Source organism: Nomascus leucogenys, chromosome 19, assembly GCF_006542625.1.
Source record: "Nomascus leucogenys isolate Asia chromosome 19, Asia_NLE_v1, whole genome shotgun sequence".
NCBI classification, from domain to species: domain Eukaryota; kingdom Metazoa; phylum Chordata; class Mammalia; order Primates; family Hylobatidae; genus Nomascus; species Nomascus leucogenys.
Window position 1 is genome coordinate 47,033,701 of NC_044399.1, and position 25,002 is coordinate 47,058,702.

At 37.8% G+C, this 25,002-nt stretch overlaps 1 protein-coding gene across 4 annotated transcripts in view; it reads left to right on the forward strand.

The window, feature by feature from the left end:
- Positions 1–22,640, forward strand: part of THUMPD2 (THUMP domain containing 2) — a 43,541-nt gene extending 20,901 nt beyond the window's left edge. For all 4 annotated transcript variants that reach the window (XM_030799986.1, XM_030799987.1, XM_030799985.1 and 1 more), the window contains 4 exons: positions 1,864–1,935; positions 2,422–2,536; positions 14,518–14,626; positions 21,884–22,640. In XM_030799986.1, the coding sequence (XP_030655846.1) occupies positions 1,864–1,935; positions 2,422–2,536; positions 14,518–14,626; positions 21,884–22,208 (621 nt within the window). In that variant the 3' untranslated portion in view covers positions 22,209–22,640. The remainder of the gene's footprint in view (positions 1–1,863; positions 1,936–2,421; positions 2,537–14,517; positions 14,627–21,883) is intronic.
- The last annotated feature ends 2,362 nt before the right edge of the window (positions 22,641–25,002 follow it).

A 25,002-nucleotide genomic window follows, 5' to 3' on the forward strand; every position in this document is an offset into this window, starting at 1 on the left:
CCACTAAAAATGAAATTTAAAAATGGGATGTTTGTTATTTATCATGTTTACTATAAACTGTTCTCCTTCCTACATATCATAACAAGGAAAATCAAGTTCTATAAATCCTAATTGTTGTTGTAACTATACAGAAATACTTCTCTACCTCAGCCTGTGGCTACAAGTGTCATGGCAAGAAAAGGTCCTAAGGTAAAATAAAGCCATTTAAAGATACTTCAGGTCAGATTATGTCACTGAACACAGACCATGGGAGAGAAGGAGCACAGTGTGTGGCACATTTGAGATCCTAATAAAAATGGGTTCTCATAATATTAACAATTTTCTACAAAATTTACATTTAAATTTTTCCTTCTGCTCCTTACTGCCCCTTCATGAGGGATTTGTACGATATTCTCTTTAAAATTTAGTACCAGGGGAAGGCTTCTGTCTCTTGAAGAACATTTTCTTTCTTTCCATTAGGTACCATATGGCTCTGACTGAAACCTGGCAGTCCACTGAGGACCCTGCTTCCTCTATAGACATATCAAGTGGTGGATGTCTTTTCTCCCCTATCTCGAGCACCACTGGGCCTGACAGTGGGGTACGTTCCTGCTTGCTCCTCCTTGCCCCTTCTAGACAATTGTTTTCTTCCGTCTGCCCAGAACCTCACAGTGCCTTTGAAGCACATGCCATCAGATCACCCCAGTCAGAGTTCTCTCCCTCTCATTCCTGTAAGAGTACAGGCCATTATCCCGTCATGATTCTTTGGTCTCTGTAACCACTCAGTAACCTGCCTCTTCATATCTTGGCTTCCCTATTCATCTGCTGTAGTCACATCCTAGACCTTGTCATACCCAGAAGGGTATCTCTTCCAAAAATCTCAGTTTTTTTTTCTCCAATACAATATATTATTATTATTATTATTATTACATTTTAGCTTGCATTTACTAAGTGTCATGGAAATATTATACTCAAAGTAACAGAGCTCCAGAGAAAGACCATTAACTAAGAAAGAACAGTTTTACTTTCTTAGCATTCTAATTAGCCTGCTTGCCTCTGCACCACAGATGCTTGTCTTCTTGTAGTTGTTACTGTATAATTGTCAAGCCAAAGCTTGAATTTACATTTGGCATCGGCCTGGTATTGATAATTTATATTCAGGAATCTTGTTCTTAACCACCTCCTCTTTCCTGTTCACTTCCTCTGCTACCCGAACACAAATCCTTAACCCCACAGGGCCCTCCAGTCATTTGACCAGACCCCTGTTTCTTACCACCTGTGCTCATCCCTCCTTCACAGCTTGGATTTTTAAAAGTTGGATCATTATAGTCATTTCCTTGCCCATACTTTTAACTCTCTTCTCTTTTTTTGAGACGGAGTCTCGCTCTGTCACACAGGCTGGAGTGCAGGGGCACGATCTCTGCTCACTGCAAGCTCTGCCTCCCAGGTTCACGCCATTCTCAAGCTCTCTTCCTTCTTATTTGACTTAAATAATAGAATCAGAAGAGAACTTCTGCATGTTCTCCTCACCAAGTCTACCAGCATACCAGAATCTATGCCCACATACTCTGCCTTATTGTTGTTACAATAAGGGAGCTGTTCTTGTTCCACGCTAATACTCTTGTGTGCCAGATTCCATTCCCTGTTGTAGACTTAGGGATTTTTCCTTCTACTGGGTCATCCCCATCAGCATGTATACCTGCTGAAATATCTTTCAACTTAAAAAAATAAAAACCCTCCCCTGAACCCATCTGTCCCTTCAGCCACCACCCCTTTCAAAAGTAATCTTTCCTCTTGAAATATCGATTCCTCAAGTTTTAGGTTTCTTTTATAATACGTACTATGGTAGTCTTAATAATACCAAATTAATATTTCTGTCTGCAGGCTGGTGCATTTGTTTTAGATCCAATGTGTGGACTTGGAACAATACTTTTGGAAGCTGCTAAAGAATGGCCAGTAAGTTCTAAAGTTTGGTAAAGCAAGCAGTTTATCTACTTCAATCAGTATATGTAGTATAATCACCAATTATTTACAAGTAGAGTGTCTGGGGATTATTTTTAATTACATGAGTTATTATTCACTATACTCAAAATAGATTATGAAGGACTAATGAAATTGCTATGTTATTTCTTTAAATACTATGATAAATTTAGGAAAATATGGGAGAATTCTAATCATTAGTCATGACCTAGATTATACTAATACTCAAATTCTTTAGACATTTGTCATTGTAAAATGTTAACAGATCTTTAAAATTTTAACAAAAACTTTACATTTTTTGCTATTATCATTTTAAAAGAATACCCTAAATGTGTTTTGACCTGAATTTAAAATCTACTAATTTCACTTCTGTCATTTGAGAAAATATAAGTAGATTTTCTTAACTCTATAAAATATGTAATAATTTTATTTATGCTTAAAATATTATTTATTTCCCCATAGGATGTGTATTATGTAGGTGCTGATGTCAGCGACTCACAGTTACTAGGTACTTGGGACAATCTGAAAGCTGCAGGCCTTGAGGATAAAATTGAATTACTTAAAGTCTCTGTTATAGGTAAGATACTAAAAATGCAAAACAATTGAGAAAATGAACAATGTAAATATATTTAGAATCATAATATAAAACAAGACTCACTATGTAAAGGTTGGTTTTACCCTTTAATATATCTGTGGGACTAATACTCAGTTTACTTCTAATAGTGAAACCTTTTTATTTTCAAAGGGTTCATAATTGGGAAGCAGCAATTCTATAGTTTTCGTAAGCATGTAAAGCTGACTTCTTAAAATGTGTTTGTTAAAAAAAGAAAAAGTGTTGCATCTGAACCATTTCTTGTATCAGAACCAGTGATCATTTAATATAGCCATAAAGAAAGCAGTGTAATAATAATTCTTTGAATTTCTTTTGAATAAATAATATGAAATGTTCTGAATTATCTTACCATCTTGCCTCACATTAGACAGTATCCATGAGATACACAGGAGTAAGCTAACCACCCATCCCAATTTGCTAAACCAGGACTTTCAGTGCTAAAATCAGCAAAGTCTAGAGTAAACCAGGACAGCTGGTGACCCTGTGAGGTAGAGGGAAAACAGTACCCTGTTTATTGAAGGGGAATCAGCAGTGACACACATGACTAGGAATCAAGTCTACTGAGGCCAATCAAAATAATATTTTCCTGAGAGCCATGGCGTTTACACAATTTTTAAAAACTATTCCTTGTTTTTTTCCTATTCTCCAAGTATACGTCTCTCCCTTAAATAATGAGTGAATTTAATTCCTGGGTAAGAACATTGTATTCTGTTGACAGTGATAGGTAGTAGATAGGTCCCAATATCAAACCTATAATCAGGAGGAACAAAATATTGTTTAAAAAATTTTATTGTAGGGGAAAAGTAGTAAACATGAGTATCAACAGAAGAAAATACTAGGATAACTTGCATAAAAGCATAATAAAGCATCCCCAAAGAAGAAATTGTCTTGTTGATTGAGATCTCATAGTTGTTTGCTGCCAGTGACTTTTATTTTTAAGCCTTTCTGCCAAGGTTTTTAATAGGACTCTGTGCAGGAGACACAAGTTTGGAGAGCAAACTAAGGGGTGACTAGACTGCAAGCTTTCATGATCCCTAATTTCTTTAAGAATGCTATTTCTTTGAAACCTTTAAGAAAACTGAAATTGCTTTGTAAGTTGTTCCAGAGCAGTGAGTTTTCAATCCCTTTACATTCTCCACATCACCTTGTAGGCATGAGGGAGGGAGTACTGAGTTGGCCATTGGACCTCTGTTGCACTCCCAGCTTCACTTTTATGTATTTTCACTTTAGGGGGCATTTTCTAAAAGGTTTCATTTAAAAAACAGTCAGAAGTGCTCCACTGTTTGTGTGTGTGTGCTTTTTAAAGGTTCTCTGTGGCACCAGGTAACTGCATAAATATTAGTTTTTGAAAGGATTCCTCTTAGACTTTAGTGAGGGAAGGACAGAAACAAAGAGACTAGTTAGGAGACTGTTGCAACTCCAGTTATAATCCAGGTAAGAAATGACAGTGGCCTGGCCCAAGGTGGTATTCAAGGAGGTGTCGAGAGAAGGTCAGATATACATCTGGCAGACAGAGCCAACAGAATTTGTTTTCAGATTGGATGTGGACTGTGAGAGAGAGAACATTCTAAGCTTTCTGGCTTGAGCAGCTAGAGGATGGAGTTGTCATTACTGAGATGGGGAAGACGGATGGTGGATCAAGTTAGAGTTTAGGACCTGTTAAATTTCACACCGTTATTAGACTCTTAAGTGAAGGTGTCAAGTTAGTACCTCAGTATACAAATCTGGAGTTTAGGGGATCACCAGGATAGAGAATCACCAGTATAGAGAACATTTAGTTTCATGAGATCTCCAAGAGAATGAGTGTAAGTAGAGAAGGGAAAGGGGACTGAACCTTGGAGTACTCAGATGCTTGGACTTCTGGAAGGTGAGCATCTGGTAAAGGAACAGCTGGTGATGTAAGAGAGTAAGAATCCGGGGAAGAAAGATAGATCAGCTATGTCAGCTGCTGCTCACTGGTGGAGTACAATGAGGCCTGGTGACTGCAGAAGTCAAGGGCAGCTTCCCTGGAAGGGCTCTTGAGAGAATGGGAGGAGATAACTTGAAGACAACTAGTTTAGAGCATTCTCTGGAGCAGTTTGGCTAATGAGGAGAGCATAGAAATGGGACAGTAACTGAAAGAAAGGATATTGGGGATCAAGCAGGGGTTTTTTTGAACATAGAAGTTAGAATTTTTTTGTATATAGAATGTTTGAACTCGCTAAAGAGAAAGATCAAATGAAAAGGAGGAATTTGACATGATGGAGAAGAGAGGGGAATCACTTGTCTACTATATCCAGGACCCTGAGAAAGGACAGGATCAGTGCATGAATGGTTGGGCATGCATTTCTAGGAGTAGGGGAAGGCAGAGGGAGGAGAATGAACCTTAAAACAGGTCACACCAAACCAGCAGTGGACATCAGTGCACTCTTCTCTGCTGTTGATACTGGAGATTATAATTCTTATTACAATTTTTTAAACTCTACACATTTGATAGGTTTGCTTAAATTTACCTTTCTTTACTACTGAGATAAACTTTTTCATATTATATCATTTGTAGATGATTCTTCTGTGAATTGTTTTTAGGATAACTTTCTGGAGGAAAGAATAAATCATCTGTTTTAGGTTATTTCATCATCACAACCTCTTAATATTTAAGTTTCAGTCTAGGAGGAACTATTCGTCTTGCTAATACAGGGGCCAATTTTAACTAATAATTAGCCCTTTATTGCACCTACTTCAGAGGTAAACATTCAGGCTAGATAAAACCATTTATTTTCTTCATTAATTTGGTTTTTTTTTTATTATTATTATACTTTAGGTTTTAGGGTACATGTGCACAATGTGCAGGTTTGTTACATATGTATCCGTGTGCCATATTGTTTTGCTGCACCCATTAACTCGTCATTTAGCATTAGGTATATCTCCCAATGCTGTCCCTCCCCCTCCCCCCACCCCACAACAGTCCCCGGAGTGTGATGTTCCCCCTCCTGTGTCCATGTGTTCTCATTGTTCAATTCCCACCTATGAGTGAGAACATGCGGTGTTTGGTTTTTTGTCCTTGCAATAGTTTACTAAGAATGATGTTTTCCAGTTTCATCCATGTCCCTACAAAGGATGTGAACTCATCATTTTTTATGGCTGCATAGATTAAAGACTTAAATGTTAGACCCAAAACCATTAAAATCCTACAAGAAAACCTAGGCAATACCATTCAGGACATAGGCGTGGGCAAGGACTTCATGTCTAAAACACCAAAAGCAATGGCAACAAAAGCCAAAATTGACAAATGGGATCTCATTAAACTAAAGAGCTTCTGCACAGCAAAAGAAACTACCATCAGAGTGAACAGGCAACCTACAGAATGGGAGAAAATTTTTGCAACCTACTCATCTGACAAAGGGCTAATATCCAGAATCTACAATGAACTCAAACAAATTTACAAGAAAAAAACAAACAACCCCATCAAAAAGTGGGCAAAGGACATGAACAGACACTTCTCAAAAGAAGACATTTATGCAGCCAAAAAACACATGAAAAAATGCTCATCATCACTGGCCATCAGAGAAATGCAAATCAAAACCACAATGAGATACCATCTCACACCAGTTAGAATGGCCATCATTAAAAAGTCAGGAAACAACAGGTGCTGGAGAGGATGTGGAGAAATAGGAACACTTCTACACTGTTGGTGGGACTGTAAACTAGTTCAACTATTGTGGAAGTCAGTGTGGCGATTCCTCAGGGATCTAGATCTAGAACTAGAAATACCATTTGACCCAGCCATCCCATTACTGGGTATATACCCAAAGGACTATAAATCATGCTGCTATAAAGACACATGCACACGTATGTTTATTGCGGCACTATTCACAATAGCAAAGACTTGGAACCAACCCAAATGTCCAACAACGATAGACTGGATTAAGAAAATGTGGCACATATACACCATTAATTTGGTTTTTAAGAGCTCTAATTATAAATACGATTTAGAGTGTTGAGATCTATGAATCCCTTGTTTAAGGGATCTCATGCCTTTTTACTATAGGAATTAAGAACACTTACCGACTTTAAGAGTCACACCAAGTATAAATCCTAGCTCCACCATCGTTTTTTCACCGTATGGCCTGCAGCAGAAAAACTGGACCTCTCTTTATTTTCTCATCTGTAATATGAAGATTATAATACCACTCCATAAGGCTGTGATGAGGATTTATTACATAAACACACAGAGTTTAGTGTCTAAAACAGCATGAATTAGTAAGACATCTGTAAGCACTGTTATGTTGGTATACCTAGGAAGTTAGTAATAATCATTCCTATTATGACTTACATTTCTGTAAAATCACAGTCTTCAGCCTCTGTGTGCTTTAATGACTTTATTTTTTCTACCTTTTTAATAAGCATTCATTTTGTTTTATGACCCTCAACTAATATAAAAAGAAGTTGTCTTAGCTGGGCGCAGTGGCTTTATGCCTATAATCCCAGCATTTTGGAAGGCTGAGGCAGGCAGATTAGTTGAGCTCAAGAATTCGAGACCAGCCTGGCCAACATGGTGAAACCCCGTCTCTATTAAAAATACAAAAAAAAAAAAAATTAGCCAGGCATAGTGGCTGTAGTCCCACCTATTTGGGAAGGGGAGGCAGAAGAATCGCTTGAACCTAAGAGGTGAAGGTTGCAGTGACCCTAGATTGTGCCACTGCACTTCAGCCTAGGTGACATGGTGAGACTCCATCTCAAAAAAAAAAAAATCTTTTAACATGAATAAATCATATGTATTTATTCCTAAGTTTTAATCATTAAGAAAATTTGGAATCAAATGAATATTATGTTACAAGTTTTCTTAGGAAATAGCAATTAGTCATTAGTTAGGCTTTTTTAAATCTGCAGATATATGTACATTCTAAGATAGAAACTATAACATAAACAGATTTGAGCAAAAGAAACACATTTATGATTTAATTAAAATGGCAAAATTATAGCTAAAAGGAAATATTTTCTTTCCTTCCAGTTAGGCATTCTGTAGCCTGTCACACATCACTTAAGTGTAGGTTTATAACAAGATTATTAGCAACAGTTGTGCTTTGTTCTCAAGAGTTTCCACTCTTGCGGTAAGATGGCATGCTTTTTTCAGGACACTCATAAGCACCACATAATATGGTGTTTGCATTTTCTTTCATACTGGTTTGTTTTCTCCTCTGCTGGCTTGGCCTTGGTGTTCTAGCCAGGTGTCTTATGGCTCACGCCATATTCTGCAAGATTCATGAAGCTGCCAGGGTGCCCATTTGGGAAATCAGAGGGAAATGTGGAAAGTGATGGGGTAGGTGTATATGAAATATGTGTAGAAAATAGGGTATAAGTTCAACATAGAGAGTAGTTCATATGTTCTTGCTGCTAAAACTTTATCATTTATTATATGGTATAAGTCCTTTTTTATTGTTCGGTAACACTTCTATTTTGTAACAAACTCTTTCAGAAGAAATAAGGTTTTAAAAATGCATTTTTAGTGAAAAAGTAAGTATTGAGCTTCTATTTCTTAAGACAGCTGATGAACATATAACTCGAGTCAATATTTGTTGGTATTTACAATCCTACTGTGAAGGCCATGGCGATATCACTGACCAAATGAAACAAGTCTGTTTATAGAGGGATCTGGCATTTATCTTAAAACTCAGTAGTTCTTAAACAAATTTTTTTGTTGTTTTTTGAGACAGTCTTGCCCTGTTGCCCAGGCTGGAGTGCAGTGGTGCAATCTCAGCTCACTGCAACCTCCACATCCCAGGTTCAAGCAATTCTCCTGCTTCAGCCTCCCAAGTAGCTGGGATTACAGGCACACACCATCACCCCCAGCTAATTTTTATATTTTTAGTAAAGACAGGGTTTCGCCATGTTGCCCAGGCTGGTCGCAAACTCCTGAGCTCAGGCAATCCACCCGCCTTGGCCTAACAAATTTACAAGAAAAAAACAACCCCATTAAAAAGTGAGCAAAAGACATGAGCAGATACTTCTCAAAAGAAGACATCCATGTGGCCAACTAACATACAAAGAAAAGCTCAACATCACTGATCATTAGAGAAATGCGAATCAAAACCACAATGGGATACCATCTCATGCCAGTCAGAATGGCGATTATTAAAAGGTGCAGAAACAACAGATGATGGTGAGGTTGTGGATAAAAGGGAATGCCTTTACACTGTTGGTAGGAGTGTAAATGAGTTCAACTGTTGGGAAAACAGTGTGGTGATTCCTCAAAGATCCAGAGGCAGAAATACCATTTGACCCAGCAATTCCATTACAGTGCATATATCCAAAGGAATATAAATCATTCTATTATAAAGATACATGCACACATATGTTCACTTGAGCACTATTCACGATAGCAAAGACATGGAATCAACCCAAATGCCCATCAATGATAGACTGGATAAAGAAAATGTAGTACATATATACCATAAAATACTATGTAAACATAAAAAGGAACAAGATAATGTCCTTTGCAGGGACATGGATGGTGCTTGAAGCTGTTATCCTCAGCAAACTAACGCAGGAACAGAAAACCAAACACTGCATGTTTTCTCTTATAAGTGGGAGCTAAACGATGAGAACACATGGACACATGGTTGGGGGACAGCACACACAGGGGTCTGTCGGGGAGGCGGGAGGGGAGGGAGAGCATTAGGAAGAATAGCTAATGGATGCTGGGCTTATTACCAAGGTGGTAGGTTGATCTGTAGCAAACCACCACAGCACATTATGTAGCAAACCCATACATCCTGCACATATACCCTGGAACTTAAAAGTTGAAGGAAAAAAATAAAAACTTAGTAATTCTAAGAATGCTAGGCCCAAAGCCAACAATTTATCACATGCAACTGAAGAAAATGCGTTTAAAATATCACTCTGTGAAGTATGACTTTCCTTTTAGATCAAATGGCTATTCTTCTAAATTTATTTTGCTCATATTCAATTGTGAGTTTTGTTATGCACCTAGCAAAATGAAGCTGGTACTGTTAATGTGCTGGCTTCCTTAGCAGAAGACCTTTGCAGACAGTTAAATGTTGCTAGTTTTGTATCAATATCATCACATGATTTAGAAAGATAATCAGTTAAGTCAATTCCAGTAGTAGCTTTGTTTTCTTTTTTTACCCTAATTCTTGGAAATTTCATAGGGTTTTTTTCTGTCAAAGATGCAACTTCTTTGTGAATGCTACTGTGAATTCAGTTCGGCATTGCCCACCTGTGTGCTTATGCGTTACTTCGTGGGCCACATCATGATGCTAAAAATTAATATTCTTACTAAAACCTATGGAGCAGAAATGCACTTGAAATTTAATGTTATACCCATATAATTCATAATTACCTCCAAACAGGCTGCAGTGTCTGTTGAAACAGACACTTGTCAAAATAATTGAATTTTGTTTTTTGTTTTTTTAAGACAGAGACTTGCTCTGTCACCCAGGCTAGAGTGCAGTGGTCTGATTATAGCTTACTGCAGCCTTGAACGAACTCCTGGGCTCAAGCAGTCCTCCCATCTCAGCTTCCCAAGTAGCTAGGACTGTAGGAGGTACTCATCACCATGCCTGGCTAATTTTCTTTTTTAAAAAAATAGAGATGGGATCTCACTGTATTGCCCAGGTTGGTCTTAAGTGATCCTCCCAGCTCAGCCTCCCAAAGTGCTGGGATTACAGGTGTGAGCCACCCCATACCTGGCCACTGTTTTTTTTTTTTTTTTTTTTTTTTTTTTTTGAGACAAACTCTCACTCTGTCACCAGGCTGGAGTACAGTGGTGCGATTTTGGCTCACTGCAACCTCCACCTCCTAGATTCAAGCAATTCTCCCGCTTCAGCCTCCTGAATAGCTGGGACTACAGGTGCATGCTACCATGCCCAGCTAATTTTTGCATGGGGTTTCACCCTGTTGGCCAGGATGGTCTCGATCTCTTGACCTCATGATCCACCTGCCTTGGCCTCCCAAAGTGCTGGGATTACAGGCGTGAGCCACCGTACCCAGCCTTCTTTTTAAAATATACACAGAATAGATGAACTGCAAACTATTTGTGATGAAGATGACCGAATGCAAAAAAATACTTCTGCATAGCAATACTTACTTTCTTTGCTTGTCCATCAGTTGGATTTTAAAGTGTAAGTCTTCAAAGAATTACTCTGTAAATCAACCAAAGTGTCCTAGGATGGTGCTATAAACTTTACCAAAAAAAAAAAGTTGCCTAATTTTGGTGGCATTTTATGCAGAATATACTGGAAATCTATAATCAAAGGAGTCAACAAATGAAGTGCCAAAATACATTAGCTTTTGAATTTTTTGGTGAATTACAGTTGTTAAAAACAAAGCTGGCAGCAGGAAGACATTGATCATCTTTCCCTAAAAACGTGAAGAAATGAACAAATTATTGAAAGCTCAACAATGCACAAGACTTAATTATGAAATTCTGTAAATATTCTTTGGATATGGTATGGAAAGAATCTCCTGATGACTTTCCTTATTGTAATTGGATAAATTTGTAGTCTAGAATGGAATGGAATGAAATGGTGAAGGCCTTAATTTTGTATCATCTAAATTTGGTAAAACAATTAAAAGAATACTAGAGATTATTTGAGTTTTGTATTGTGAACATATTTGTCAAAGGCACTGTCATTGGAGGGACTGTGAACTGGAGGGCTGAAATATTTACCCTTTCCATATGAAAAAATAGAACTGAAAGTAGACTTCATTTACCAGAACTCGTTCAGATATTAGCACTGTCGGCAAATTATTTTTTCTCAAAAAAAATAGTCTTTTATTAAACTTAAAAATTTCATTTTGCACAGATATGTTTTTAGGGCCACCATAATAAACCAATTTTTTGGATAATAAATACTTCAAATATTTCAAAGCATATAATTTTCATATAAAATAACTAGCATAGTTATTTCTAGCATTCTCATCTCAGAAATGTTCATTTAGACTATAAATTGTATGGTGACCCAATCCAGATGCCAGACTACATTTTGCATGTTTAAGACTAATGTTTATGGACTTCTTGATTAAGATGGCAGATCAAAATTTCATTGAAAGCTTTACGCCCTCTTGTACTTACTGAAAATAGAAAAAGAAGAGTACTCATCAAAGAAAACAAATTCAGCAACCAAACAAGAGAAGGTCATAATCTAATGCAATAAACCTCAAAATATATTTTGGCCACAATAAAAAGAAAATGTTATAGAGCATTTGACAATAGAATAGTGGTTATTTACAAGGTTCTGAGATGCTGTTTACAAAGTTACCAAAGCAAAGTGTAACCCAAAAATATTATGCCTAACCAAAACATCATCTTAAGGACAAACATTTTGAAATACGAAAAAGTTCAGACATTTCACAACTAAGCCCTTTTGGGGAAAACTATTTAATCCAGGCATTAAGAGGTTAATTGGCTGAGAAATGGAGACAATAAAGGCAAAATGATTAGTGATAAGGATGAAATTAATTTAACTGTAGAACTAAGTTTAAACAATTATGGGAATTACTGTTAGGAGACAGAATATGAATAACATAAACCTGGACAATAGAATAAACAGCAGAAAGAACAAGGAACAAAAATAGGAAGAAGGATATGTTCAATTTTATAAAAGTGCTCAATGAACCTGGTCTTTAGTTTAAATATATGCATGAAAAGACATCTTGAAGGCCCATAAATCCCTTTGGAAGAAAGCATCTTGGGGCCATAGTCCTGAGTTTTTGGAAATTTTTACCCATTTTTCTCCTGGAAGTAGGAAAAATAGGGCAGTTTTTTTCTTCAAAACAACTGGTATTTTAAAACTAAATTTTTTTTCATGTTCTTGAATCATCCTGCAGAGATGTAAAAAAGAGATGATTTTTACTTGTTTTGAGCTATGTTTCTATTTCAGAATCTTAGCTCATTAGTTACAAGCAAATTTTTTGTTCACAAGCAGTATTCAAAGCATCTAATAATTTAAAAGATTTTACTGTATGTTGAATCGTATTGGTCAGGTGCTCATGGTTCTAGGAGTATCTGCATCTAAACCTATGGAGATGGGGACCACAATCTGTTTTACAAAGACCTTTCAGTTGATTCTAATATGCACTAAGTTGTAGTTTCCAGATGGTAGTGGTGCTACTGCTATGGGGACCACACTTGGAGAACCACTGCTAGAGGAAAGGAGAGTAGGAGAGAGGCCCACCTAGAAGTAGTTGCCCTACCTCAACCTTAGATGCCCAAGAGTGAGGGAGAAGGGGATACTGTGTTCTGCAAAGCTTTTTTGAAGGATGGCACACTGGTTTCCACCTGGCTGTCATCTCCCATTTACATCAGAGAGGGACATTATAAATAATGACCACAAAGCAGCTAACAGTTACTGAATGCTCACTTTGTGCCAGGCCCTGTTCTAAATGTCTTCTATATATTACCTCTTTTATTGACTTCTGAGGTACCTAATCTTATTCTATTTTACAGATGAAGAAACTGAAGCAGTAATTTCCCAAAGTCCCACAGTTAGTGAGCAGCAGAGCCAAATGCAAGCTGACACCAGAGCTTATGCTTTCAACTACATCAAGAAAAGCTTTGATTATTTTATGCTCTATTGGAAGATGACACTGCTTAGTTCTGGAGATTTTTTTAAAAAATTATTCTCTTCCATCTATATGAAGTTTATGTATTCAACTTCTAAAATTATTTAAAGCAGTTTAGCATATTATGTAATATAGAGCAGCAAAGTTCCCAATAAAAATGGAGACCCAGAAGAAAAAAATCAGTGTTACTAAACCTGGACATAATAGGCAGCCAACTTATATGTAGGTACTGTGTTTGTGTGTAGCGTAAGGTGAAAGAAAGACTTGGGATTAAATTCAAAAGTAAATTACTACATGCTTCCTCATAAATAAAACATGTGAGAACTATGGTTGCCTTCATTGTCTATTTATTGTCTTTAGTCATTTTGTAAATGGATGTGTACTATATCAACACCCTAAAACCATGAGGTTAAAACATAACTTGGGAAAAAGGAATTCCTGTCTCAGCTTAAAAGAATATTATCCTCTTTTTTTCGAACAGTCTACTCTTCTTCTATTAACCTCACATAAGGGTTAGAACTAGGAGAGATCTAGCAAGTAGTCATTAGACTTTCCCAGATTATAAAGCACTTTTTGCTATTAAATTTTCTACCAACAGAAACTTTTGATATTTAGTGAAGATTATTTCTGCAGTTAGGTACTATTCAAAATGAAAATTGGGACATTTGTCTTATGAGTATTTAACTGAATTTAGGAGATGGATGAGAAGTAAAATAAGTAAAAAGTGGAAAGTACATCTAGAAGATGTGGATGTTAGGGTAGAGTGTACTGTGTTACCTTTTGATAATGTAACTTCTGAGAAGAAAACATGAAGATAATAAAGCAATTTAGAATTAATCAGACAATAATTTTTAGTGATAATCATTGTGTTGATTATTGATTATGTAGCCTTTTCTCTAGTCTTAGAACTTAATAGATATTCTTAACCTTCCAAGTTCTCTTTTAAAAATACAATGATAGCTGTGGATCCTCTCCCTCAAAAACAAGTAGATCTAAACATACGGTTTTAAAATGGGAAATGAAAATTGTAGAATATAATTTTGTGGAAGATTTTTCTAGGCAACTTAGTGGAGCTAGCAGCTTTCTATACAAGCTATATATTTAGAGAATTGAGTTTTCTGGCTAATGTTAAGTTCTGCTTAACTTACATTTTATTGTATCTGAAAAACCAATTTTCAACTAACAGAATACACTAACTGTATCATTTATCATTAGTGATTGTGAAAGCATTTTGGGATCTTGTAATTACCTTAAAACAATATTAGCAACCCTAACTTTTATCTGTTATGCAAAAATAATCCTGTGTACTTCAATTTTCTCATTATTTGAGTTGTAAATATTTGACCCTACTGTAATAGGATTCTCTGATTTCTATATTTCAGAATTGCCATTGCCTTCAGAAAGTGTTGATATTATTATTTCTGACATTCCATTTGGGAAAAAGTTTAAGTTAGGAAAAGACATCAAAAGCATTCTACAAGAAATGGAAAGGTAAGTTGTTGAATTTATTTTCATAATTTTTTTTAGCTACTGGGCATTTAACCGAAATACATCATAGCTCTTCAGTTAAGGTCTGATTGCTTTTTAGCAATTTCCCAGAGTTTTTGTAGCTTAATTTTCTAAGGTTTTAAGTCAGAAGTTTATAACAAATAAATGTTATCCATATCATCTTACACTATAAATTTTATTCAGAAAAATATTAATTTTCTATTATGTACTGAGATTTGAATGTATGAAATAGTGACCTATATTTCAGTCAGTGGTCTGAAGCAAAATTTTACATACTTGCTTCCATCCCTCACAAAAAAAAAAAAAAAAACCTGCCTTCTCTGTGTTAATCCCCCAAACTTAACAGATGAGAATCTGGGGCACAGAAAGATTAACTTTCTTATGATCACTCCGCTACTAAACAACAGAACAGAATTCTGTTACACAAGGAACCTTCCATAACATAGAATGGGCAACACCTTTATTATTTATTGTTGTCTTTGTCCATTTTCTGTTGCTATGAAGGAATACTGGAGGCTGGACAATTTGTAAAGAAAAGAGGTTTACTTGGCTCATGATTCTGCAGTCTGTAAAAGAAGCGCAGTGCCAGCATCTGCTCAGTATGTGATGAGGGCCCCAGGCTGCTTCCAGTCATGGCAGAAGGCAAGCCCGGTGTGCAGAGATCACATGGCAGGAGAGGAAGCAAGAGGGAGAAGGGGGAGGTGCCAGGCTCTTTTTAACAACCAGCTTTCCCTGGAACTAATAGAGTGAGAACTCAATTATCACCCCTCACAGGGAGGGCATTAATCTATTCATGAGATATCTACCCACATAATCCAAACACTTCCCGTTAGGCCCCATCTCCAACACTGGGGATCAAATTTCAACATGAGGTATAGGGGGACAAACATCCAAACTATAGCAGCTGTGAAATGAAAATGTGAAAGTATTCATCTTATGGTTTCTAATGACCTAAGGGAATATAATTCAATGGAAGCATTTCTTTGAGAGATTGAAACAGTGAGGCATGGATATGCATTTTTCTGATGGTTTAAATTGGTAAAGAAGAGAACCTAGAATGCATACAGTTATGAATGGACATGAATATAAGAGGTCAGTTGATATTGTCTAGTTGGGCATTTGATAACATACATTTCAAGAGCCTGCTATGTAAATAATGGGTCACCAATTTAAAATATGAGCCATGTGTCTTAGATGGAGAAAAATCAGTGTCCAGACTAACATTCTGTAAGGAAAATTAAATCTTGACACTTAGTCTAAGCTGAACTAAAAGTCATCTCACTGCATTTTGGGAGCTGAGTGTTCCATGCTTCTTTTGGGATTATCTTATTTCTAAGCAACTTTCCCTGCTACCCAATTGCCTAACTCTTGAAATATTACCTGAGACCTCTCCTTCTGGGCAGTACCTATAATTCAGACATTTCCTGAGCACCTGAACTCCCTGCTGCCCAATATCACATTCCCCTTGAGCAGATTCGGCAACCCTGACTTCATATACAAATCATTTCAGGAGCTTTTAAAAAATACTGATCTCTGCTGTCCACCCCTCCCCACCAAGGCTCTAACTTAATTGATCTAGTGGAGGACTCAGGCATCAGTAGTTCTTAAACACTCCCAAGGTGATGCTGTTGTGCAGCCAGAGTTAATGACTACAGCCTTTGAACCTAACTAGATAATGTACATCTATACCTTTAACCAATTCATGGTGAGATACTAATATGTGAGCAACAATTTACATTTAACCTGGAAGCTTCCAGAGAGTTAGTGGCTTACTCTAACTGAAAATCTAATGCTGCATATTATAGCACCTCTACAAGTCAGTGGAGGGCAGTATTATGAGTAGACAGTTCTTTCAGCCTAGTAAATTATACCAGCCTGACTTTCTCTAGGATGGGTTTGGTTTTTATTCCAGGTGATTGATTGAAAATGAGACAGTAATAGATAATGACAGCCCTCACATTGTGACAGTACATTTAAATACTTAAGAATCAGGAAAATTAGTAGTCATGACTTCCTGCAAAACTAAAGTGCCTCAGTGGGACCAGTTTAAAGTGTATGTATTTGGATATAAGGGACTTTTCCTTCTGTGACCAAGCTTCCTTGCCACCTGCCCCCAACCTTTATGTCTGACTTTTGTACTTTTTTATGGTTTGAAGTTTTATACAGGCAGTGTGGCATAATATAATGGTGAAGTATAGGCTTTGGAGCCAGACTACCTGTGTTCCAGTCTTGGCTCTATTACTTAATAGTTCTTCAGTCATAGGCATATTGCTTAACCATTTGCCTGTCTTTAATACCCACTTAATGGCATTGTTCTGAGTCAGTGGATTTAAAGCTCTTACAACAGTACTGGCCACCTAGAACTTGCTCAGTATTTGTTATCACTTACCTGATTTTTTAGTATAAACCACTTCAAATCCTTTTGGGAAGTATATGAGGATATATGTAAATATATCTGAGTACACATAATTTTTATCCCAATGGTTTACTGATAGTTTAAGACCCTAGATAGAAAATGGAAGGGATAGGAAATTGTGTTCATGAAAACACAATAAACCTGTTCATAACAGGCAGTGGAAATAGTACTGTATGTACCACAGAGCTGGACTCTTCGAGAAAGGACATGCAATCAGAATTAAAGATTGTCAGATAAATGATTACTCTGGTAGCATGAGCTACGCATGCTCAGCTCAATTATTTCCTCCTTTAATGTATTAAAGGATTATGGGTACAGAGCATTGTCAGGAATTCAGAGAAGTACATTTGAGTTTTCTCCTCAAATGTAACCATGCAAATACATGAGCAAAATTAAAAATTCACCTTGCACTGCTCGAAGGAAGAAGACACCGTGTGCCAAAGAGGCTTGAGATGGTTTCAGGAAGAAGCAAGATTTCAGTGAAATTTGGAAGTGAAGACAGAATTGAAAAGGAGACCACATCATGTTTATACATACAGTTGTTTATTAAGTATTTCTTGAGTGAGTAGTACAGCAGGAGGCGTGTTCATGGAACAATGAGTACACCAGACTGCCTGGAGCAAAGGATTTATAGTAGGTGGTTAAGACTTAATGTGTTCCATGGACAAATAATTTAGGATTATTTGTACCATATACTCCTAGTTTTTCAGGTTCACATATGAAAGAGAAATTTCTTATGCTGTTTGATACAGACTTTCCCCAACTTATTGACCGCAGAGTTTTTTCTTAAGAAATAGTAATATTGTATTCTTATTGTCATCACTGATACACTAGTGTTCAAAGGAGTACAGTTTGGTAAATATTGCTTTATAATTCTGAATAGCTTTCATAGTAAGAAATTTAAGTGTTTCATAGTAAGTGTTTCTGGGCACAGTAGTTCATACCTGTAGTCTCAGCAACTCAAGATGCTGGGGTGGGAGGATCACTTGAGGCCAGGAGTTCAAGACTAGCCTGGACAACATAGCAAGAACTCATCTCTAAATAAATAAAAAATTAAAAAATTAGGCAGGTGTGGTGGCATGCACCTTCAGTCCCACTACTTGGAAGGCTAAAGTGGGAGGATCGCTTGAGCCCAGGAGTTGGAGGCTGCAGTGGGCTGCGATCAAGCTGCCTGGGTGACAGAATAAGAACCCATCTCTAAAAATAAAAGAAAAGAAATTATGTGTATATGAACTAGGTAACACCAGTAGCTTGAGGTATGATCAAGCTGCCTGGGTGACGGAGTGACCCCATCTCTAAAAAAAAAAAAAAAAAAAAAAAAAAAAGAAAAGAAAAGAAAAGAAATTACGTGTGTATGATCATGGAAAGATGCCTAGAAGGACATTTATGGAAAATATTAATCAGAGTAGCAGGATTTCAGGTGATTTTCACTTTTTCTCCATTATTTGAACAAAATTACAATAAACGGTGACTGTCCTGCTAGGCATCTTGCCATGTACATATGCACAAAAAGACACGTTTTCTACCCTATATAAATAGGATTATCCTTAACTTAATATACTGTAACATTGCTTTTTTTCCACTCAACAATGTCATGAATCTCCTTTCTGATCAGTTGTTATGATATACATTATAATTTTCAGTGGTTGCCACATTATATGTATGTACCATTATGCAACCAGTGCTTATGGATGAATATTTATATAATCCTCAATTTTTTATTTTAATAAAGAACTATTCTTTGAACATCCTTGCATGGTTTTTCAAACTTAACTGTATGACCAAGCACCACAGTCACAGTATCACAGTTTCTTCATCTGCAAAATGACAATGCTATAGAGCATACTTAGAAAGATAATTCTGAAGGTTAAATGATATGTAATACAGAGCATTTCCAACTGCCTGGCACATATTAAGTACTCAATAAATATTAGCTATATCACCATTATTATCACTGTTATTCTACTACTACTTCTGCTATTACATCTTCTTAGGATAATTTCCTAGAAGTGAGCTTGCTAGGTCAAAGGTTATGTACATTTCATATTTTTGATACATTATTGCTAAACTATTGCCCCAAAAAGTTACTTCAGTTTCTGTCTTCAGGAGTACTCATTTTCCCATCCACTTCTTCCTTGCTCAGTAGAAGAGGTTTCCCTCTTCCTGCGAGGGTTTATCCTCTCAGTTCCTTCCTCCTCAAGGATCACACTCTGCCCACTTCTCATTTTTATCTTCTGCCTACTCATCTGCTGGTTCTTTCCAGGAGATTCATTTATCCCTTCCCCAGACACGTTTGGAAGTCTTTGCATCTCCCATGCACTTGCATGTACTTGGCCCTGGGGATTACAGCAGTGAATATGACAGGCAAGGTCTCTGACCATTCATTGTGAGAAGACAGATGGTTAATCAGTAAACAAACTGGATAATGTCAGATCATGACTGGTACGGTGATGGACATAAAACATAATGTTTTGCTTTAGAGTGAGAGAAAAGTAGTGGTTATCCTAGCTAGGTAGTCAGGAAAGGCCTCTCTGGGAAAGTGATATTTGACTGTGGGGCGTGAGTGATGAGAATGAGTGATAAATGCAGAGTGAACAGCAATTCCAAATGTCCTAAGGTATGAAGCAGCTTGGTGAGTTTGAGCAGCTGAAGGAAGGTCAGTAAGCAAAGAAAGCAGGCAGTGACATCAAAAAGGTAGGTAAGGGTCAGATTGTGTAGGAGCCTTGGGTGCCAGAGTAAGGGGGTTAGAATGTATTTGAAGTACAGCGCAAGCAACTGAGGAGTTAGCAAAGAATTTACATTTCTCTTCTGTGTGGAAACGGAAAACAGAGTGGGAGGGGCGACAAGAATGGAAACAAGACCTGTCTACCAGATTGTTGCTGTGGTCCAGTCAAACTGAATGAAGTAGACAAATATGTGATACAATTTAGAGACAGAATTGTCTAGCTTTGCTGATGGATTAGACTAGGGAAAGCTACCTAAGCTTCTTAGATTTTTGCTGGGCATGAGGCAGATTCCCCTTAACTCTTGGTCCTTTAGCTTCCACTCTGTTTCTTTTCCTGTACAGCTGAACTTCTTGAAATAATAGTCTACACTTGACACCTCTGCTTCCTCACTTTCCAGCCCCACTCTACCCTGGCAGACGAGCATCTGCTTCTGCCTTCGGCTAGGATTGCTGTCCCTGGGTTCACTGATGACTTTTCATAATCCTGATCACCTATTAGTCCTATAGCATTTGTTATTTTATTTTACCTATATATAATTTATATATAATATATATTATATATTTTTTACATATATATGTAAAAAATAATTTTATTTTAAAGACAGGGTCTATCTCTGTTGCCCAGACTAGAGTGCAGTGGTGTAATCTCAGCTCACTGCAACCTCTGCCCCCTGGGCTCAAGCAGTCCTCCCATCCCAGCCTCCCAAGTACCTGGGACTACCGGCACACGCCACCACACCTGGCTGATTTTTGTATTTTTTTGGTAGAGACATGTTTTGCCATGTTGCCCAGGCTGGTCTCAAACTCCTGGGCTCAAGTGATCCTCCTGCCTCAGCCTCCCAAAATGTTGGGATTACAGTTGTGAGCCACCGTGCTGGCCCTATAGCATTTGACACTGTTGAAACTGTTTCCTTCTTGAAACTGTACTTCTTTGGCTTCCTTGACATCACTGTTGTCCAGATTTTCTCTGAGGATGTCTATTTCATGGGTCTTCTCCTCTGTCACTTTTTAAATGTGAAATCTCTGCTCCTTGTCCCATTTTCTCTTCTCAACCTGAACTGCCACCCCACGTGATCCCATCCACCATTACGGCTTTAACTACCGTTTACTGTATCTTTACCTCAGGCCTGGTCTTTTCCATTACTCCAGGCTGTGTATCCAGCTGTCTGGTGGAATCCGCACTTACGTGTTCCTTAGGTACATCAGCACCTTCCAAGCTGAACTCCTTACTCCCCTCCTCTCTCCACCTCCCACCCGCTGTGACTCACCCACACCCACTGAGCTGCTTTCAGAGCTGCCTCCTCTCCACTTCCTCCCGTCTTTGCTGCTTTTTCTGCTTCCAGCACCCTCCCCTTGCTGCAGCCGCTTGCCGTCGCTTTGCCTGGCTCATTCCTGCTTGTCTTTTAACTCATAACACAGGTATCTTCCTCTGGGAAATTCTCCCCTCTCTCCCATGCCCAGGTTTGGGACCCACCTCATGTTCCCAAGCCCCTCATGCTTGCCTTGATTATAGCATTTTCACACCCTTTACTCGACTCTTTCTCCCAAAGAGATGTTCAGTGATCTCTTAGCAACTTACAGGGCTATGTCACGGGACACAGGCATGTATTTTCATCGCCTTTTCCACATAAGTGCTACATAGACTTTGATAATTGAGTACATGCATTCTCCTCAAAAAGCTGACATTTCAAGATCTGCCCTTCTTTTTCTGATTTTTCCTTCACCATTTCTTTGTTCGTGTCCTTCCTGTTAACTTTCTTCTGTCAGGCTACTGCTTTTAATACATGCAATATTTAGGATTCTGTCATTCGCCTTTTCCTTTATACAATCATTTATTAGACTGTGACTACAAATTACTTTGAGGCTTGCCTTTTAAGTGGAGTAAAAATAGATAATTAAAGCAGATTTGTACTAGGGATTTCATAATTACTATAATGAATATACATTATAGAAGATACTACCTAATTATCAAAAATCCTTGTATTTAAATGGATAAAATTAAATTTCAAATTAAAAACTGAACTATTTTAAATGAAGTGGGATTGTCTGTTGTCTAGAAAGGAGAAAGATAGCAATTACCATTTTTTTTTTGTCACAGAGTACTTCATGTTGGCGGAACCATTGTATTGTTGCTTAGTGAAGATCACCACAGGCGCCTTACAGATTGTAAAGAGAGCAGCATCCCTTTCAATTCCAAGGACAGTTACACAGATGAACCAGGAATTAAAAAGTGCTTGAATCCTGAAGAAAAAACTGGTGCGTTCAAGACAGTGTCAACTTCATTCGAAGCCAGTAACCACAAGTTCTTAGACAGAATGTCACCATTTGGCTCCTTGGTACCAGTGGAATGCTACAAAGTTAGCCTTGGAAAGACAGATGCGTTCATATGTCAATATAAGAAGTCGCACTCTTCTGGACTGTAGCAGGCTTGCTGCCATCTGCCGGGTTCAGGCCCCTGTAAGTTAGCTGTACAGCAGAAGTTTGCTGTCTCTAGGATTCATATAGCACCCACAGAGCTCCAAGTAACCAAATTCCCCCAAAGACAGGAGGTGTGGCTGATGGGTACACGTGCTTGGTAAGAGTTTCTGCTTTATATTCTAAAGTGCTTAATGTTTTTGACAAAAAAATTACCGAATATTTTTTAGACTTAAGTTTTATCTTCTGTCAGAATGTGAAAAGTTCTGCCCAGTTTCTGAGCAAAAACTTCAATTTCAAAATAAAAGTTTTCAGGGATTCACCTAAGTGTATCACAATCAACACCAGACTGGGGATATTTTAACTATCAGATTTTCAGAAATGTAAAAACCTTTATAGGTAACTTCTTTTGATATTAAACTTGATTTTTCAGCCTGTAATTTTCTTCTCCATTGGAATGAAAATAATTTGTATTTACAGTACATTTTTTATGTTTATTATGTAAACCAACAGTGAGAATAATAACTGAATTAAGCCAATATCCTTCAAAACATGATGGAAAATGAAATTTGCTTTTTTTCTAAAAGCATTCTTACATTGTCACCTCGCCCTTATTTATAGAAAGTCAGTTTGTTTCTTATGTTCACTACCTGAGAAAAAGAAACAGTAAGTTGAGAATATATGCTGTGGTTTAATTTTTTTCAGTAGTCTGATACAATTGTTCAACTTATTGGCAGCTTTAGTGGTATTTGAACAACTTTCCTATGTTTGGGAAATTTTCCACCCTGTGAATCACCTCTCCAAAGCAGAAGTCATAAAATCTGTTTTCCAGCCAGGGTGTGGAAACCTGGACCCCTGGTATCAGGTGCACCCATGTGCAAGCTATGGTATTTGTGCCCCGTGGCAACACAAAGCGGTCTTCACCAGAACATTCCTCTCCTGCGGTTTCAGTGCTGCTCTTGGCTATGTAGCCACCGCTAAGCTTCTCTCTCTGGCCTTCCTAGGAAATTCTAAGAGCCACCTGCTAATCTTGAATACATTTCATTTTTACTAAAACTAAGTAAATGTGGTTGTGTCGTTAACAGCTGGGACTCTGATAATGGAGATTGATACTCTGAGGGATTTCAAGCAAGAGGCCCCCAATAATGTGAATTCATTATTCGTTATCTGGCCTGCTTGGGTTAAAGGCAGTGAGAATACAGCTAGTGTTATAGAAAGTGTATGGCATGTGATGGTGAAACAGTTCATAATGCCTGTGCTTACCTGATGCTCTGGGAAACACCAAAAACCTGAGGAATACGAGCACTATGAGGCGGGCTATCTGCTTTTGGTAGAACTTGACAACTCAAAGAAAAAGCAAGATTCCTGTAGTCCTTATTGCTTGGGTTAAAGCAGGGGTCTCAGCCAGGGGCAGTTTTTGGTCCTCAGAAGACATATGGCAACGTCTGCAGACATTTTTGATTACCACAACTTGAAGGAGAAGAGAGATACTCCTGGCATCCAGTGGATACAGCAGATAGAGGATGAGAGATTAGGTTAACAAGGTAATGGGTGGCAGGTAGAGGTGGTATATTAGATGAGATGGGGTCTTGAAGACTATTTTAAGGGCTTTAGCTTTTACTCAAAACTACTGAAAGAGTTTTGAATAGGTGATGTCACCTAACATGTTTACAGGATACTGTAGCTGCTATATTGCAAATTGATTGTAGGAAGAGAAGGGTGAAAGTAAAGAGATCAGTTGGGAGTTTTTTGCAATGATTCAGGCAAAAGAAAATGGTAGCTTGCCCCAGGATGGTAACAGTCGTGTTGGTAGGAGGCACATGGATTCTGGATGTATTTTGAAAGTAGAGCCAGAAGGATCTGCTGATGTGTTAGATGTGAGGTATGATAAATGGAGAGGAGACAAGAATGACTGAAGACTTTTAGCCAAGAACTTGGAACAGTAGAGTTTTATCAACTAAGAGAGGAAAGGCTGCAGAGGGTGCAAGTTTGGTGAGAAATATCAGAAGTTCTGTTTTAGACTTGCTAGTCTAGACAGTCTAATTTAGACTAGTCTAGACAGTCTAAACTAGCAGATCTTGTTTAGACTTGCTTGCTAGACAGTTTTAGACTTGCTAATTTTGAAATATGCATTAAACAAAGGGGAGATGTTGATTAGGCAATTGAATACGTGAGTCTGCAGTTTAAGAAAAAGGTCTGCTCTGCAGATACATTATGGGAATTTTTAGTATTTAGGTGGCATGAAACTGGATGGGATCACCAAAGGATTGGGAATAGGAGAAAAAGACCAGGGCTGAGCCCTGAATTCCTCCCATACTGAGAGGTTGGCAGGAGAAGAGGAATCTCCAAAGAAAACTGAGATGGAACAACCAGTGAAATAGAAAGAAAACCTAGTGTGGTTGCCTGGAAGACATGAATAAAGGGTATAGAGGAGGAGTATTTAATCTTATAAATGCTGCTAACTGCCAAGTAAGATAACTGAAAATTGGCCATTGGCTTTAGCAGCGAGGGAGTCATTCATGACCTTGACCATGGGGCTTTTGGTGGAATGGAAGGGGGGCAAAACCAGACTGCAGTGAGCTTAAGAGAAAACAGGAAAAGAGCTGGAGATAGTGAGCATAGACAGTTCTTACAACTAGTTTTGCTGAACAGGTGAGCAAAGAAATAGGAGTAGTAGATTGGTAAGGAATGTGGAAGCAAGAGAAAGATTTGTTGGGAGAAGTAGCAGCTTTTTTTTATGTTAAAGAGAATTCCAGGAAATATGAAAAGATGATGAAATAGGAAAAAAGAGGTAAGTGCTAG